General features: G+C 45.9%; 1 protein-coding gene across 2 annotated transcripts in view; it reads right to left on the bottom strand.

Annotated features, from left to right (window-relative positions):
- Positions 1–399: 399 nt before the first annotated feature.
- PEG3 (paternally expressed 3) overlaps positions 400–19,324 on the bottom strand; it is a 33,268-nt gene continuing 14,343 nt past the window's right edge. For both annotated transcript variants that reach the window (XM_039219023.1, XM_039219024.1), the window contains 8 exons: positions 18,197–18,273; positions 15,251–15,725; positions 14,584–14,673; positions 13,701–13,850; positions 13,507–13,616; positions 9,332–9,434; positions 8,238–8,330; positions 400–8,069 (listed from right to left, as the gene is read on the bottom strand). In XM_039219023.1, the coding sequence (XP_039074954.1) occupies positions 4,024–8,069; positions 8,238–8,330; positions 9,332–9,434; positions 13,507–13,616; positions 13,701–13,850; positions 14,584–14,673; positions 15,251–15,644 (4,986 nt within the window). In that variant the 5' untranslated portion in view covers positions 15,645–15,725; positions 18,197–18,273 and the 3' untranslated portion in view covers positions 400–4,023. The remainder of the gene's footprint in view (positions 8,070–8,237; positions 8,331–9,331; positions 9,435–13,506; positions 13,617–13,700; positions 13,851–14,583; positions 14,674–15,250; positions 15,726–18,196; positions 18,274–19,324) is intronic.

Below are 19,324 nucleotides of genomic sequence, written 5' to 3' on the forward strand. Positions count from 1 at the left end.
CTTCCCTAAAAACTTTTAACCTCAAGGAAGAGCTGGGAATAGACCCTTTAAACAGATTCTAAACCATGAAGTTAACATTTTTATGTTAAGGAATCACTCTTGTGTTTTTTTTTTTTTTGAGAGAATCTCTTTTTTGAGATTAAAAACTAAAAATGCTGACCCAAGTAACTGAAATAGTTGTGGTTATCAAATTAAAAAACATGTAAGTGCAGTTAAAAATGTGGAATCATGTACTATTAAAAGGAATTGTTGATATATGCAAAACTTAGAAATGGAGTATGATTTGTAAGCCAAACTTAAAGGCCTAAGGAGGCACTAAGCTTTTGGACTTATAACAAAAAACTGTATTTACCAACCCCAAACACTTAAACTTGACAAAAGAGGGGACTGACCAATATCTTATTTTTAACTTTATTTTTATTGTTGACACTATTACAGATAGATATAACAACCACAACCATATTAACAAACCAAAAACCTGTGCACAGAAACAAGATGAAGAAAATATATCAAGATGTTAACCACAGTCTTTGGATGGTGAAAATATGGGTGAGTTTCTCTTCTACATTTCTGTAACTTCAAAGTTTCTATAATGAACACATACAGTGTTTATAATGGTATATATGTAATAAAGGTGGATTACCAATAACACTGTGATAAAGACCACTGGAGGAAACCAAGACAAAATATTCCACCATAATCCCACAACAACCATACAACTATTTAATTGTTTTCTGTATTTCTTCCCATCTTTGACTCTATGTATACCTATCATCAACACCCTAATTAGAGACTGGTGCACAGACCAAGATGTTAACAGCAACTGTTGCTGGCTGTTGGGAATATGGGTGAATTTCTTTCCTTCTAATTTTACTGAATTTTCCAAAGTTTGCTATGAGTATGTATTATATTTGTAATGGAGAAATACATACACAAGATTTAATACCAAAACACCAAAGGCCATTCAAGGAATTTGAGACAAAATATTTAACCATAATCCCACAATTACAACACTATTTTAATTATTTTCAATATTTTTTTCATTTTAGACTTTATGCATACATATTTAACACTGTTATAATCACAAGCTTGTGCACTAAAACAAGATGGAGGAAACAGATCAAGATGTTAACAGATCAAGTAGTTGTTGGGTGTTGGGTATATGGATGACTTTTTCCTCTTTTCTAATTTATTGTATTTTCCAATTTTTCCTCTGGGTATGTATTATGCTTGTAATGGAAACAAACATAATAAACTTTGTTATAAGAACATTATCATAAGGAATATTTGAAAACATTAAGATGAAAGTGTTTAACCATAATTCCACAAAGGTAACATAACAGCTATTCTGAATACACGTTTTGACACAGTTATAATCGTAAGCCTGTGCACAGAAATAAGAACAAACAAGATGCTGAAGAGTATGTATCTGTCTTTGGATGGTTGGAATATGGAATTTTTTTCCCTCCACTTTTCTGTATTTTCCAAGTGTCTGATGATGTGTTCAAATTATGTTCACAATGGAAACATGATTATAAACTTTTTAGTAACACTACCATAAAGAACATTCAAAGAATTTGAGAAAATAATGCTCAACTATAAGCCTACAACAACAACAACACAACAGCATTTGACTATAAGCATACATTTTTAATCAGTTATAACTGTAGTATAAATATAATTCTGTGTCCTGCATTTTCCACTTAATATTCCGTAAATATATTTCCACATTGCTACATAACTCTTGATTATCATTTTTAAGCAGCTGCATACAGTCCATGAATACCTTCACGTAATAATCCTCCTACTGTTTTGGCATTTATTTCGTTCCCAATTTTTCACTAACCTGAGGTTGGAATGGACACCCTGACATTTGACAAGTTGTTTTCTGAAAAGGTTCTACCAATTAATACCTCCAACAGTGATCAACCTAAGTGCTCCCCAATAACATCAACGCTGGTTCCCATCTAAAGGGTCCCCCTCCTGTGCTGCGGGGCCTCGATTCTCCTCAGTTTTCTTGGATGTCCATTCCAACCTCACGTCCTTCTATGCAGCTGGCCGTCACCTACACCAAAAAGGCCCCTTCTTCACTGCCCAGGACATCCTGCTCACTTCACTCCCACCAACCTGGCCTTCCAAGCCCTGCTTCCCACGTTCCCTTCTGTCTGCTTCCTCATGCTCCTAGATCTGGAGATGTATTAGGGCTTCTTTCTTTGGCTTCCTCACCTCTGCTTTGTGCTCTCAACCTATAGCCTCCCTGGACTTTGGCATTCCCTACAGCTGTGACACACGATCCCAGAGCCCCTAACCATGCGGATCTAGGAGAGGAGAGGAGGATTTAGACACGTTCCCCCAGCACGTAGATTAATTTTGCTTGCTCAAATTATCTGCTCTTGTCTTTTGTTCACTTAATCTACAGATCCGCTTTTAAGGTTTTTTTTTTTTTTTTTTTTTAATTTTTTTTTCCAGCCAACTCAAAGCCAAAAAATTTAATAGTCACTATGCAAGGGGAGGGGAAGCAAAAGGAGCACAGGTGGTCCACAGAACAGGACACAGGAAACCTCAAGCTATGAGGTCAATTTGTGATTGAATGGAAAACTGAGGTGATTCGACAAACATGACACTAGTGGATAGCTCAGAAATACTTAGAAGGGCTGCAAGAGGGAGGAACAGATGGTAAGGAAACAAATTAAGGCTGCTGGGGAACCTGAGTCCATGTTAAGCTTAAGTTGACTGTAAAGAAAGCTTTTTTGTTGTTGTTGTTTTTGTTTTTTAATTTTTTAAAATTTAAGTTAGATGGCAGGGGGAGGGTGGGGAGGCAGGGGGGGGGTGGTCTGACAGGTGAAGACAAGAATTCAGGTAAGTGATAGAAAGCTCTAAGGATACCAGCTCCTGGGCACCCAGGGTGCAGACTGACTTGTGGCAGTTCACACTAATGAAGCCACGATGCTACTTGTCACTTAAGGCAGGAAGCGCACAAAGGAAGTGATGGAAGTTGTTAACCTGCATCCTTATTTACAATATGAAAGCCTCTCCCTCTGGTTCTCAACCGTCAGTAGGCACAACTGTGATCTAGTGATGGTTGCAACCCACTCTTTAAAGGCAAAAATGTAGGGTTTATAGGGAAAAGCTTCAGCTTTTGTAAATTCATTATCAAACACACATCAGGTTGGTTACAAAAAAACAACAACAACAACTAGTATTTTAGCATGAGAACCACTGCAAGGTACAATATGGCAACCAACTACTTTGGGTCACAAAAGGCCAATCCACATATCGTAAAGGCTTACACAGCATTAGGTTCCAAAGTGTCGGTGTAGACAAAATGGCTGAAAAGGAAGTTCAAAGCACTTCCCTTTTCAAACAGCAAAGAATAAAAGACATTTTACCTTTCATGCTTACACTTTCACAGGAATACTTAAGGGTAAGGAACAACACACAATTACTCGAAACAATACCGATGGGGACCAAATAATGCACAAGAAGTCTTTCTCAGAATCTAAGATGCTTAGAAATATATTCTAATTTGTTGCTCTCTTCCTCCTCCAAAAAAAAAAAAAAAAAAAAAATCTGAGTACCAGATAAGGTACCTCTGCACAGTAAACTGTAGCTGTATATCATATTAAATCCAAAGGTAGGTGATTACTGTTTTGCTACGATATGCTATTTTATATACACTGCAGGGAGCATTATATATAGGTTACAGAAATGTCATTTACAGTGGACAGGGGCAATTTCTGTGGTCTCAAAAAACCCTAGGGTTTTCCCTCAACATGGTCACTCAGATGCAAAGTATGTGCTATAGCTCTCCCACATGCACACACTGGTGTCAAACGGGAGAGGTGAGACCAAAGCAGTTTCCACCTTTGGTTTCTTTTAAATCTGAGTTGTCTGATGTTAAAAGTCAGGTGTGTACGTGCCAAGGTAAGTTTCTTCTGACATTGTTATGGATTGGTTTGAACTGTCTGGTTTAGTAAAGGTCAAGTTCTAAGTGAAGGTTTCCTAACCTTTATTCTTATGTTCTCAGCCAGTGTGAGTATTCTGGTGTCTAGCGAGGGATAGGCGATCACTGAAAAGCTGCCCACAGACATCACATTTGAAGTACTTGTCATCGGCCCTGTCGTTGTCACTGGTGCTGGAGCTGGCATGTTCAGTGTAGCGTGAGCTTTCCCCATAGACACTTCCAGGCTCAAATATTATCACCCTGGCGTGGGTTTTCAGGTGCTCGCCATAAGCAGAGTTGGAAGCGAAGGTTTCTCCACATTCCCTGCAGTCATAGTATGGTTCCTCAACCTGAATCTCTTGATCTTCACCTTCTTCTTCTGGGTCTTCGATCCCTGCCCCATCTGGCTCATCGGCGTCTCCCTCTGGCTCTTCAGCTCTTTCTTCTGGGTCTTCGATCCCTGCCCCATCTGGTTCATCAGCATCTCCGTTGGGCTGTTCGGCCTCCCCGTTGGGCTGTTCGGCCTCCCCGTCTGGCTCTGCGGCCTCCCCATCTGGCCCCTCAGCCTCTCCATTGGGCTCGGCAGCCTCCACATTGGGCTCGGCAGCCTCCACCTCGGGCTCAGCAGCCTCTACCTCAGGCTCAGCAGCCTCTACGTTTGACCCCTGGATCCGCAGAACTTCTCGTGGAACGAGGACATTGGCTTCTACCTCTTGGGCTCCTTCTTCTTCCTCTTCTTCAAGATGAAGCTTCTGATGCTTGTTGAGAACGGTGTTATGAATAAAGGACTTCCCACAGTCCTTGCATTCATAGAATGGTGAATCTCTTTTTGGGGGCTCAGTAAGAAATGAGGTGTGAACGAAGGAGGCCCCATAATCATAGGGCTCATCTTTCTCATGAATTCTCATGTGCTCCCTAAGGTCTGACTGATTGAGGAAGGTTTCTCCACATGTTTTACAGTCATAGTGTTTCTCTTCAGTTTGACTTCTCTGATACTCAGTAAGGGCCAAGCCTGGACTCACCGCATCTTCACTTCTCTGGCCCTGCTCTGGAAAATCCTCTCCAGTGTGAATTCTCATATGCTCGCTGAGGACAGAGGCATGAATGAAGTCTTGTCCACACACGTGGCACTGAAGGGACGTTCCTGCAGTGGGATTCTTCTGTGGGGCATGAGGCCTCTGTGGGTTGATGACCAAGGGCTGCATAAAAGGCTCATCATACCTTCTTTGGCCATAAAATTGATCTTGCTCATGGATTTTCTGATGCTCAAAAAGGAATGAACTATGAACGAAGGATTCCCCACACGCTGGGCATTCATAGAGCTGCTCTCCAATGTAATCTTTCTGATACTCGCTGACAGAATGGGTGTGGATTACAGAATGGGTGTACTCACGACTATCGATGAGATACTCTCTGCCATGAACTTTCTGATGATCCTTTAGGTCTGCGCGGTCTGCAAAGCCCAGCCCACAGTCCTTACAGCCATAGATCGCATCTTCAGCCTCGTCCTGCTCATCTGGCTCATCTGGCTCACTCTGCCGAGGCTCTTCTGGCCGAGGCCCACCCAAACCTATGCCCTGAATAACGGTGTCTCCAAAGAGCTTCCGACCATGGAGTTCCTCTCGGGCATAGATTTTCTGATGTGCACCAAGGGCTTCAAGGGTAGCAAAGCATTCCCCACACTCCCTACATTTGTTGCGCACTTGCTGTTCAGCATAACTTGTCTGCGCTTGCTCTTCATCATAACTTATCTGTGTTGGTGGCTCCATGTAGCTCGTTTGTGCCATTTGCTGTGCGTAACTGATATGCACTGGTCGTACAGCGTAACTCATGTGCCCTCCAGAGTAACTTGTCTGCGGTGCTTCACTGGTGTAACTCATCTGCACTGGCTGCTTGATGTAACTTGTTTGTGCTACTTGGTCAGAGTACCTCATCTGTGCTGAGTATCCAGCGTAACTTGTCTGCGGCTGCTGTTCAGCATAACTGGTCTGAGGGTCAGTAGAGACTAAGCTGCGAATGACAGATCGTTCATAGTTTTTACTTCCAGAGGGCTTCTTTCTATCATGAATCTTCAGATGCTCAGTGAGTTCATAGCTACGAACAAAGGATTCTCCACACTCTGGACATTCGTAGAATTTCTCTCTAGGGCGAAATGCTTGATGGTCACCAAAACGCAGGGAGTGAATGACAGAGGTCTCGTAGTTCCTACGCTCAATGTTTTTCTTCTTTGAACGGGCCTTCTGATGTTCGCGGACAGTTGAGGTGGGAGCAGATGATTCGCCATCCTTCTTAAGTTCATTGGATCCCTGACTAGTTGGATTGTTCTGAGGTTCCATATGGGATACACTTTGTATGACAGAGTCCTTATAGTTGCCATTTGTACCTCCTTCATTAGGGTTCTCTCTGGCAGGAGTTGTCTGCTGCTTATTATGACGGTCTGAGACAGAAGTGGAGGATTCACCCTTCTCATCAACGACTTCATTTCGACTGAAGCTTTGGGGAGGTTTGAAAGCAGCTACACTATGGATAACAGACCTCTCATATTTCTTTCCTTCGGAGGTATTCTCTCCAGCATGGACTTTCTGATGTTCGGTAACACTTGAGCTTTGAATGGTAGACTCTGCAATCACTTTTGGTTTGCTGGGCCCCACTGTACTGTGACTCTTCTGAGCTTTAGCAAAGGCTAAGCTATGAATAACAGACCTCTCGTATGGTTTCCTCTCATAGACATTTTCTTGAGGGGGAACCTGCTGGTTGTCATCAGGGTTAGAGCTAATGGTGAATGCCTTCTCGTCCTCATCCTCTTCAGGTGGCCTCGTTATAGTATGACTCTTCTGAGATTCAGTGAAGGGCACACTATGAATGACAGACTTCTCATACCCCCTGCCTTCAAAGACATTCTTTCGAGAATGAACTTTCTGATGCTCACTGAGGTCTGAGCTTTGCCTAAAGGCATCCCCACCATCTGTAAAGTCATAGAGCTTCTCTTTTGGGTACGTCTTCTGACGCCTTTTAAGGGACTGACCAGGAATAAAGGTTTCCTCACACACTTTACCCTTACTTTCAAAGAGGTTTCCTCGAGTATGGATCTTCTGATGTTCTTTCAGGGATGAGCTATGATGGAAGGTCTCCCCACACACCTTACATTCATACATTTTCTCTTTACCATACCCTTTTGGAAGATCACTGGGTGGTGGGCTGGGTTTAAAGGCCTCCCCACGCTCATTATCTTTGTCATCTCTACCATGGGTTTTCTGGTGCTCAATCAGGGCAGAGCTATGAAGGAAGGTTTCCTTACACACCTTACATTCATAGAATTTATCTTTCCCATATATTTTCTGGAGCTCACTGAAGGTTGGGCTAGGCATAAAGGGCTCCTCATACTCCTCATCATTACATTCTGCAAGATGCTCTCTAGCATGAATTTTCCGATGTTCAGCAAGTGCAGCACTCTTATTGAAAGTTTCCCCACACTCCTTACATTCAAAGCGTTTCCCTCCAGCCTGACTTTTCTGAACCTCACTGACAGCCACACTATGAATAAATGATTCACCATACTCATAGAGGTTCTCTCTAGTATGCATGATCTGATGTTCGACAAATTCGGAAATCACATTGAAAGACCTCCCACATTCATCACACACATAAGCCATTGCCCCAAAATCAAGTGGGTGAGACTCGGTGAAAGAGGGGGCACTAAGGCTGCTCATGCTCATGGCTTTTCTCATTTCACTACATTCAAAAGGTCTTTTCCTTGCATAGCCTTTCTGCTCATGCGCTGAGCCCTTCCCATCTGTGTCAAACTGATAGCGCCTTTTCCTTTCAAGAACTCTCTTTTTGGAAACAACACTCGAGTTAAAATTAAAGCCTCCCCCAAAGCCATTCCCTTCATAGCCCCTCTCCTGAATCACCGACTCCCTCTTGTTGAACGAAACTTCTTTCCAATCATTGTCTGGCCTTCTGGGGAACCTCTGGGACCTATCGTTAGATTCCCTTGCCCGTCCTGATTTGGAGTTGCGCGAAACGTCCTTGATGAATTTTTCCATGATCACCCCGTGGGAAGATTCGTCTTCACAAATTCCCCGCCGATGGGTTGACTTTTTGGTTTCAGGCATAGATTTTAGACCTGAAAAGAAACCCCAAGGGTAAATACTCCCTAATTCCTGCACCTGTAATAGTGAGACTTCTGTGATGATGGTGTGAATATAAAACATAAGAGATTTACCAATATGTACGTATGGCTCCCATCTCACTAACTGAAGTGGCCACTAAGTACAATCTGCCTAGTGCTTACCTCGACTGGTGCTCGGGTAGGCACTTCTCTTTGACCTCGATGAATGGCCTTGTGTCATGTGGGAGTGGCCGTCATCTTCTGCAAGCTGAACACCTGTTCACAAGAATGATACGACAGCTTATGTTTAAGTTGGGCATAAGACTCGTCACCATAAGATGGTGCCTACCTTCCTTGGAGCCACTAAACAGGAGGTGATCCACACCCACCTCCTGGAGCGTCTTCTATGTGCAGTCCCATGTCCTTACTGTCCACCCCTCTGCCCATTCTAGCCTAAATTTTAATTAATTCTCCTGATTCCACCTAGAAATCTGCACAGAGACTACCACGAGTCCTGAAATTCAGTGCATCCTTTTTAGTCTTCACCTTCCTGTAATCAACACTTAAATCCTGACACCCTCCTTTTCACTGGCTTCCAGGATTCTCTTCCTCCTTCTTGATTCTTTTCCTCTGTTCTCCTAATACCAGAGCTCCTCAAGGCTCCACTGCCTTGCAAAGCTCTCTCCCTTCAATGCCAGCCAACTGCCCACTATGCTAGCCAACTTCGAGGAAAGTCCAAACTGGAACTCAGGATCCCATTCTAAGTGTATATGTAAAAATCTTCACTGCCACCTCTCCAGAAAAAGCATCAATTCTTGTGGTAAGAGACATCTCCCCAATCTTCCCGACCTTGTATAATACACTCAACATACCCAAAGCCAGAATGATTTCTCAAAAACACATCTCATCGTTTATTTCTCTGCTAAAAATATTTCAAAGGCTTCTTATCACCCTTAAAATCCAAATAGGGGGCGCCTGGGTGGCTCAGTCGGTTAAGCATCTGACTTAGGCTCAGGTCATGATCTCAGTTCGTGGGTTTGAGCCCCGCATCAGGCTCTGTGCTGACAGCTAGCTCAGAGCCTGGAGCCTGTTTTGGATTCTGTGTCTCCTTCTCCCTCTGACTCTCCCCTGCTCACACTGTTTCTCTCTCTCTCTCTCAAAAATAAATAAAACATTAAAAAAAATTAAAATCCAAATAGATTAACACGGAATCTAATGTCCTATAGCTTTAAGAGTCAGGTGACAAAGAGCTCCAGTAACTGGGTTTCTCTGCTTACCCAGAGACAGCAGCTTACTGTAGTTCTCCATGTTGTCCTGAATCGGGTTCTGAGGCTTCCTGTCCTCAGTCAGATTCACAACATCCTGGTATGACACGGCATCCTGAAATACCAAACACAGACCTCTTGATGGAGTCCTTCCAGGGGCGCCCGAGAGAGAACGCTGGCAACACGGGTGCTACACACACACAGATATGTAGAAAGTGCGCACAGTGTCTGGGGTTCTGAGTGATCCGGGGCAAGTTTTACTACGGACCTACTGCATACCTACCTTGGTGCTATACTGTGAGGAAGATCCAAAAGACGTATGACACACAATCCTTGCCCTCATGCAGCTTATAATTTGGTTGGAGAGAAAAGACTCATGAAACAATTAGAGAACAATAAACAATAAAGTGGGGTACAGATAATCAGTGCTAAATGGTAGAGGGACTTCGGCGGGGCCTTAAGTGGTAAGACTCTGATGCAGAGGAAAGGGGTTGGTGGTGTGAGAGCTTCAACAGGCCAAACATGGACTGTGTGGCATGTGCAGGGATGGAAGGAAAATGTGTTTCAGCAGATGTCTGGTCAGGAAGTGGGACTTAAGCCACCCTCAGCGGTCCCACTGTGTCATGTGTTCACCTTCACTGCACACCATGGGGACATGCTGTACTCTTCCAGGCACAGAGATATCCCAAATAACCCTGATGGAACCCCTGATGGAACCCCTGATGGAACTGAATGCCTTCATTTTACAGCTGCCTTTCCCACTTAGTGGACACGTCTCTAGAAGTCATTTTCCAAGTCCCTGGATTATTCATAAGAGTCTTCTATGCAGGATCTCACAACACCTTTTCTTACTGATGCACTAGGACATCAGCGGTATCAGGGAAGCGTGGTCCCGGGGAGCACAGCACCGAGGCCTGGAGACAGACATAAGGATGGACACAACCTATGGGACGCCCACAGGTTTGGGAGCAAGAGAAAACTCAAGGACCAAAGGGGGACTGTACCATTTCTGAGCCATGCAGCCTTGGGAACAGAAATCTTTCTAAGCCTCAGGTTCTTCATCCGTAAAATGGAGAGTCAGCATCAACCTGCCCAGCAATATCATGGGGATTTTCTGCAATGTGATATGTTGCTTAAACACCAAGAAGAGTTATGTAAAGAAAATGTAAATTACTACACTACTATATAAAAGACATCTTGATATTAAATTGATTACAGCTCCTTGCTGGGAAGTGGCACAGACATTACAGCCGTGTGAAATGCAGAAACAAGAGTGCACATGTGCACACACACTGGGATTTCAGAGGAAGGCCTCATTGATGCAACTGCCAACATCCAGTGATGGAACGCAAAAACCACAACCAAAACTCAGCAGACCTTCAAAAACGAAATTCTTTCTAGGTCTGGGCTGAGAAGGCCTAGAGCAGCGCACAAGTTACAGAAGCTCAGGAGGCTCTGCGAACTCGGGACAACGGGCACCCCGTAGAGTGAACGGCTATCACTTTAGCTGGTTGCCCAGCTCCTATCTGGCGACAGCGCGTCCTGAGTCCCAGCACTGGTGTATTCTACTATGAAGGGAAGACCGGGGGAGGGGAGGATGGGGGGACACAAATGCATCCACAGTTAAAGGAAGGAAACCTGGGCTCCTGACCTGAAGCATCAACAGAGAAGGTAGATGAGGTCAAGAACTTGGGAGGTTTAGGGAGTCAGAAGAGTCACCGTCCCTGGTGTTGACAGACCCCATAGGCAAAGGCAAAAGGGAAAGGCTACTTTTCATATTCTTCTCTCTGCCTGAGTAAAGTAAGAGCATGTTGAATTGTGAACTACACTGTTCTATGAAAGAAAAATGATGATTAAAGGTGAAGTTAATCTCCCTAAGTGGGTATCTCTACAGCAGCTGGTTACTATGGATCTGTAGCCAAAACGGCACCTCAACTTGCAGAAGCAGCCACTGAGTGTCCCTCAAACGGGTGCTGCCTGGAAAGCAGCACGACTCCGACAGGTAGTGCAGAGAGTTACGCACATGCTAACAGATGACTCCCTGTTCTGGGCGCCTCGCGATACCATTCGTCTGCGGTGGCCGCCAGCCCACAGGCCAGGTTAGTGGCGACCTGTGGTGTCCAGACTCTCCTCCGACTACAAGGACGAGGAGCCAACCATCACCGGGGTCGAGGAAGGGTGTTTAAAAAGCAAAATTAGGGGCGCCTGGGTGGCTTAGTCGGTTGAGCGTCCAACTTTCGCTTGGGTCATGATCTCACGGTTTGTGGGTTCGAGCCCCGCGTCGGGCTCTGTGCTGACTGCCAGCTCGGAGCCTGGAGCCTGTTTCAGAGTCTGTGTCTCCCTCTCTCTCTGACCCTGCCCTGCTCACGCTATCTCTCTCTCTCTCTCCCTCCTAGAAATAAATAAAAACATTAAAAAAAATTAAAAAAAAAATAAATAAAAAGCAAAATTAGCAACCTATCATCTTTATTTCCTGAGTATTTCAACAACCCCAAATAAGGGCTTGAATCGTTCACACCACTACAGATGAGTGGGAACGGAGCAGGGCTTGCAAGCCGCGGATGCACACCACACCGCACCACCTCCTCGGGGGTAAGGGCGTATCACGGAGACTTTTTGTTGTCAAAAATCAAGCTTAAGAGTGAGTTTGTTTAGTATTTTTATCTAGATTCCTAAAATTTTGGCCAATTTGGTTTCTTCAAATAAGGTATTAAAATTAGTAGCAAACTAAGTGTGTCACAAACTTAGTTTCCTCTGGCACAAGGGACAAGGACGTCTGGGACAGAGGGATGCAGTTACCTCCGACCCCACCCACCTTCTTCCAGTTACTACTGCTGCGCGTGCTCTGCTCGCCCCTCCCTCCCATACACCTGTGGTCCTTGCTGGTCTCCTGGACAGAGGACCAGTGACAGAGGTTTCAGGGTGGGATTGGAAGCCCTCCACCAGTGGACACCAACTTCTAAGTGCCACTGCAGGCGTGCACTGGGGACTGACCTGAGCTCTCCACTCAGCTGCAGGACACAGGACACCTGCGCCAGGCCCAGCCATGCCTTGAAGCTGTCTCAGCTCTTATGCCCTCTGTGTTCCGCCTGCTTGGCCTCTGTCTGGTTCCTGCCCCAGGGCCTTCACCTGAGACCTCCTGACCCTAGCTTCACTGCCTTCAAGAAGCTTCCTTTCAAATCCAAATCAAGATCTCTGGACAACTGTCTGTTATAACCCTCAATTTTTGCTTCCCAGCACTCTGTGAAATGAGGATCCCATACAGTATCCTACGAAGGCTTATTCAGGGGACTGCTGAGTGCCTTTTGTGGTTTTAAGGCTCAATGTTTCCAGGGAGTGGGGGATGCGGACCACCTCAGTCCCCTCTGCACTCTCTGACCTGGGCGAGGTCCTTAGCACTAAGAGGAGATGCAGGCATGCAGCCTCCAGGAACTTGGCTCCCCCTTCTTCTCAAAGCCCTTTCCAAGCTGTGGCCCTCCTTCACGAGTGACCCTTCTCTTTACAGGTCAGCCCAGATCCCAAGGCCTTTTCGCGTTCACTGATCTCCCCAGCACACCGCCTCCTAAAACTATTGCCATAACTGCCGACATGTAGGCTGTGCCCACCACATGCTAGGCATCACATTAAGGACTTCACATATACATATGAATTGCACTCACTCCTCACAGCAGCCCTGCTGAGCCAATCGCCACATCCATTCTGCAGATAAGGAAACTGAGGCTCAGCTTAGTTGAGCAAATGCTCCAAGGCTGCACACCTAGCAGGCGGCAAAGCTGGGCCTCGAACCCAGCCCTTGCTAGCTCCAGAGCCTTCACTCTCTTGCCTGACTGCTGCGTGGATGTGCAGCATCCCTGGCTCCATGTGGTGTGCTAGAAAGACCCCCGCAATGGTCCTGCTTCTCTGGCCCCATAGGGAACCACTGAAATGGCCAGCGTACCACATGCCACAGCTGCGGGTTGGCAAAGTGCTCCTCTGATGATGCGGGTGAGTCAGAAAGTAGGCAGGAGTCAACCCAGCCACTTGCCACCTCTGGGGACAGGCCTGGGCTCCATGCAGGGAAGAAGTGTCCCCTCTGAGCACTCAGGTGGGATTCTAGGGGCAGATGAGCACACCCCCCTGGGAAAGAAAGGCATCTCTGCCATGAAATGAAGATGGCCTTTCCAGAAGGAGAGGAGACCTAAGCATACCTGGGATCTTGACTCATAATCCATCACTGTGTCCCTACGTTTGCGCTCTCTTTCCGTCGCAAAAGTTGTTTTCTCCATCAGAGGAAGGGAAAGGTCCCGTTGAGGAAGTCCTGGGAAGAGAAAAGGTGTCACAGAGGCACAGGGTATGGTGTGGCCCTGCATGTGCGTCAGGGAAGTCCAAGCGTGAGACGTACTGCCTCTGGGGTTCCTGGGGTACAGCCAGCGTTCCCGAGCCTCCAGGTCTCTGCTCCTGCCTCTCCGCTCCCGGTCCCGATCCCAGTCCAGATCCCAGTCCCGGTCTCGCTCCCGGTCCCACTCCTGGTCCCAGTCCCGATCCCGGTCACCTGAAGAAGCCAGACATGGAGGAGTTAACACGGTGCTGAGACACGTGGGATGGGGGCCCCATCCCCGCTCATCCCTTGAGGAGGCAGATCCCACACTGAGGTCTCCAGACTCCCATGCATGATCTGGGCTCTTCCAATTACCCCGGACCCGGAACACCACTTCCGGAGGCTTTGCCCAAGTGCCGGGTACGGCAAAACAAGTGCCACAGCGTGGGCTAGAGGCCGGTCCTCTGCAGACACTTCTGTTGTTTCCTGGCTCCTACACGGTCAGCCCCACACTCCGGACTATGACTTCAGACCCACCCGCCAGTCTCCACGTGCACATGACACTGCCCCAAAGAGACAAAACACATGCCTTCCCCAAAATCAAGCTTCCTTTTAAAAAGTCCACTGAAGGACCTTTAACAAAACTGCTTTTAGAGGCCAAGTAGTGATGAACTCTGCCCCTCCTGGGGAGGCTGTGGGCACAGCTTTAAACAGCCCGCTGCCAATTTGAAACAGCTTGAAATACTTTCTCATTATTAAAAAAACATTTGTTTCATACTGGTACCTGCTCAGATATAAAAAATGTCTCATTGCATCATCAACTGACGTTCCCCTCAGATCTGCACTGCTGTGTCCACTGAGAGCACCAGGCCCACCATGCACTGCCAGGCACTGGGTCAAGCGGGTGGCCAGGGAAGCTGAGCCCAAGTCTACCCCAACAGTGCTGCAACCTGACAGGGTTACTCACTGCAGAAAGAGGCGGCGGAGCGTGGAGGTGGGGACTCTGCTCCCTTCCGGCTTATGCTGTCTTCGCTGCGCAGGTCACTGCTGTTGTCATCTGAGAGGACACAAACGCTGACTTAATGCTTTATCACCTCTCACCTGTGTTCTCGAAAAAGCTCCCCCACGTGGAGCCCACCCTTGCCCCGACCACACGATCCCCTCACTCCCATGGGAAGCTGAAGTGATCTGATCCCTGCGTTTCTCAGCTTCCTACCACACCCGGGCAGCCTATGTGGCTGCCACCGCCCTCCCCTCCCCTTTACACAGCAGCACAACTCTCTGCGGTAACACACCCTTTGTGTCATGAAAGGGGGCCTGGGCCAGGGCCATGAGGTACACAGAGGCCCTCACTGAGGTGTGCCCTTCCTGCCCACGCCACCTTAGGGTGGCAGTTCTTACTGGAGCACTCTACTCCCCAGAGACATGCGGCAACATCATGTCTGGTTGTCACAGCTGGGGAGGGGGTGCAACCAGCATCCTGTGGGTAGGAGAGAGGGGCCAGGGGTATGTCACTGCACATCCTATGACAGGCTGGCACCCCATGAAGAGAGTGATCTGGCCTTGACCACCAGTGGTGCCATGGCTGCGAACCCCAGGGAGATCATGGCTCTCCGACGACCTCCGTGCCTCACCTCCTGGCTCATACATCTCCTTGTAATTTTCCAGCAGAGTAACTAGCTTCTCACAGTTCTCTGGCTTTTTTGCCCGCACCCATGGCTTGATCTTTTCTGGAAGGATGGTCAGGTACTGTTCAAGGACCAAGAGCTCGATAATCTCTTCCTTGGTGCGAGTCTGTGGCTGCAACCAATCGAGGCAGAGGTTTCGGAGTTTGAACAGCGTCTTCCGAGGCCCAACAAATTCCACGTAGAGGAAATTCCGAAACCTCTGATGAAAGAATTCCGGGTCAGTTGCACCTTCTCTTATGGTGGCATCCGGCTCCTTAGTCAAGTCACTGTCTAGTTCTTGTACATCTGGGGCCCATGACTTCTTGGGTTTGGTAGCAGACAAGTACTTCGGAGGCAGCATTTTTCTAAGTGAAATCTTCACTGGAGGAACCAAACATGAATCAAAAGGAAAGACACGGCAGTCTGTGACGGTCTCGGGGACCTGTAGATCGCAATGAGATATACACATGTCCCAGAAGGTGAGATGAGGCAGCAGTGTGGGGCTGCCCTACATGGGCATCAATAATGCTCTGTGAACAAACCCCAGGGGCAGAGAGGCACAGTCTCGCACTATACAGATGCACATGTGGCACACAAACACAGCCTCTCATAGGGGTTCCAAGCATGACTTGCTTGAGAGTCAGCTCTGCTACTAACTGGTGTCATCCCTATGGGCAACTATTCAATGTCCTAGAGTCTGTCCCCTTACCTACTCCAGGGGAACAACAGTCCTCAACCCTTTTAGAACGTGAGGTGAAATAAGCTAATATCCTAAAAGGCCTGCCTACCCACTGCCCACACATGAGAGAGGCTCAAGGTGCTAGGCATCACTAAAAGCAAAGGTCAATTTTTTTCTCAGCAAAAATGGAAAAGGGGATACAGGGAACAAGGGTCAAATCTGCCATTTCTGATGATTTCTGAATGTCTCCAACACTGTGGAAAGTTCTACTGGCCAGAGTGGTAGAGTCTGCAGGTTCGCTCAGGACACCTTCTGTCGGCACTGCACACCCTTCTGACAAATGCCTGTCCCGAACCCCAGCCTCGGGCTCTGCTGACGCCTCCTCCTTGGGTAGGTTTCCTGAGCTGCACTATTCACCTCTCAGGTGTTGCAAGCACTCCTATGTATTTTTAACTACTGGAGTTAACTTGCCCCTCTCCACAGCCTCAACTATAAACTCTACTCCAGGGATTAGAGACTAACTTTTTCAGCCCTGTATCCTCTAGTGCCTGCCTGGCACAAAGTCAGGTACCAACCCTGATAGAACATACTGAAATTAACGGGCACAAACCCATTTTAAAAATTGATTTTAGAGGCACCTGGGTGGCTCAGTCAGTTAAGCGTCTAACTCTTGGTTTCGGCCCAGGTCATGATCTCACGGTTTTGTGAGTCTGAGCCCCACACCGGGCTCTGTGTTGACAGCATGGAGCCTGCTTGGGATTCTCTCTCTCCCTCTCTCTCTGCCCCTTCCCTGCTCATGGTGTCTCTCTCAAAAATAAACAAACTTGAAAAATAAATAAAATAAAATAGGTTTTAGACATAGGCATGCATTAAAACGTGGCTGAAGAAGCATAGCTAAGTTTCTGGGGAGAGAGAACATCCTGGATTAACCTCTATGCCCTTGCTTCCAAAGAACATTCTGGCGTGTCACCCACCCTCACCTGCCCACTTTTCTACCAGCCCCTCTAGGAAAGAACCAGCTTTGGGGCACCTGGGTGGCTTAGTCGGTTAAGCGTCCGACTTTCGCTTAGGTCATGATCTCGCAGTTCGTGGGTTCGAGCCCCGCGTCGGGCTCTGTGCTGACTGCCAGCTCAGAGCCTGGGGCCTGTTTCAGAGTCTGTGTCTCCCTCTCTCTCTGACCCTCCCCTGCTCACGCTGTCTCTCTCTCTCTCTTAGAAATAAATAAAACATTAAAAAAAAAAAAAAAAAAAAAAAAAAAAAAAAAAAAAAAAAGAACCAGATTTGATAATCCTCTGTATTGCTTCATTTATTTCCCATTTATTTCCCTTCATTTATTTCATTTCTTTTTTTCTTTTATTATCCGCCTCTTCATTTTAGAAAAACCTTTTAGACTGAGTTTAAAAGCTGATTTTCATTTTTTCTAATGCAATCAATTAAGGCTATACATTTCCCATTACCTAAACCATCTCCCCATGTGGACAGCCACAAATGGTATGAGAATGTAGACAATATGGGAAAAAATCTAGGTTTGGGTGAATTTAGATGAATTAATTCACCTGACACTTTGAACTTCTGGCTTCACTTCCAAGGAAGAACAAAACAATATGCAGTAAAAATTTTATGCTTTTGTTTTAAATGTTAAACCAGTAAGTTTAAAATAAAGGTTCTTTTTTTTTTTATAAAGAGAAAAAAAGGTGTTTCATATGTTATTTGTGAATAAACCTAGCAAACTCTGCCATGCCATTTCCCCCCTGCAGTGACAGGCTTCCACTCTGCTCATGCAGAAACACCCCTACCCCCGCCATGCTTTCTCCCACAGCTCTCCTCTGATGCATCAACCTTCACACACACACGCACGCACGCACACCTATCATGAAGACCCTTGGGAATCAAGTACTGCCTCTCTGTCTGCCCTGCCCTTCTTGAGGATGGGTGACAGAGGGGAGGACACGAGATGGCACTCTGCTTGGCAGAAGACTTCCAAAGTCAGGGAAGGAAAAGGGCAAGTGTCCAGGCTCTGGGGACTGGAGCGATGCCTGGCTAAGAGGGACAGAGTGCACTACCCTCATCAGGGCAGTGCTCTGCAACCCAGCAGGCCTGAATGGCAAAGACGAAAGGGCTGGAAGCCCAAGCCTGCTCTTCAGCACCCAGATCCCAGAGGAAACTCTAGTCCCATAGTAGACACTAGTCCAACTTCTCAGAGGAAACAGGATACCTTCAGGTATGTAAATCACCTGTTTGAGAAGAGGATCCTTTCCAGAACTTCAGAACAAGCAGCTTTCTGCAGGAACAGGGTCAAAATGGCAGGGACCTGCAGACATTTTAAAGAAAAAAAACCACATGGACAAATAAACATGGAAGAAATGCAAAAAGAGTGTCAGAGAATTAATTCTCCAAATGGCTGTGAACACAGATAGCATCAGAAGTGAGGCATTATATATCACCTTCAAGAAAAGGCCAATTCCAAGGTCGTAAACCAACCAAAGAGAAATAGAGAGGTTTCCCAATGTTTTTATGAAATCAGAATAATTTAAAAAGCCAATACAAAACTAGCACTAACAAACCACCGACCAAATTCAGTTATAAAAGGAGACAAAAGTCTCTAGCACTATCACTGTTGAACACTATTCTACAGAGTTCCAGCCAGTTACAACAAAGCAAGAAAAACCTGAGACATAAAGAAAGATCTAAAACTATCATTCTCTTTCATTTAAGAGTGTCCGCTCAGATACTGTGAATCAATGGAAACAGACCTTACAATAATTTAATAAGGAACTCACAACAGGCTCCCTAAATATGTATCAGCAATTAAAAATTCTAAAAAGTGGGAAGAGAACTGCCATTATAAAGACAGAAAAGATTTAATGAAAGACAACAGCATCCACATGGATAATGTTACAAACTATAATAATAAAAGGCAGTAACTGGAGACATGGGATAATCATGGGAATGTATGTATTTGGCATATTAAAGTTCTAAGACCTCCCCCAAGTTAATCTATATAATTTAATGGAACTTCGAAAAATATTAATGTTGCCGAACTTGGTGATGGTTCCAAAGTTGACCTGGAAGAGTTCCACTTGATCAATATTTTGAAAATTCATTTATCAAAAGGCCAACAAACCATACACAAAATTTAAGGAATATTTTCACATAATCTCAGGGTAAGAAAGTTCGTTTATAATCCACCTAAAGGAGAAAGACTACATAAGAATAACAATGATGGTTCTGTGTATACCATCAAAACCCAAGAAATAAAACAACAAAAAAGACCTACTTATAACTTATGACAAGAAACTGGATTCACTTAGGAATCATGGTCTAAGTTGACCACACAGTAGTCAGGTATCCAGCAGTGACCT

Source organism: Hyaena hyaena, unplaced genomic scaffold (genome assembly GCF_003009895.1).
Source record: "Hyaena hyaena isolate Hyena2069 unplaced genomic scaffold, ASM300989v1 scaffold_787, whole genome shotgun sequence".
NCBI lineage: Eukaryota > Metazoa > Chordata > Mammalia > Carnivora > Hyaenidae > Hyaena > Hyaena hyaena.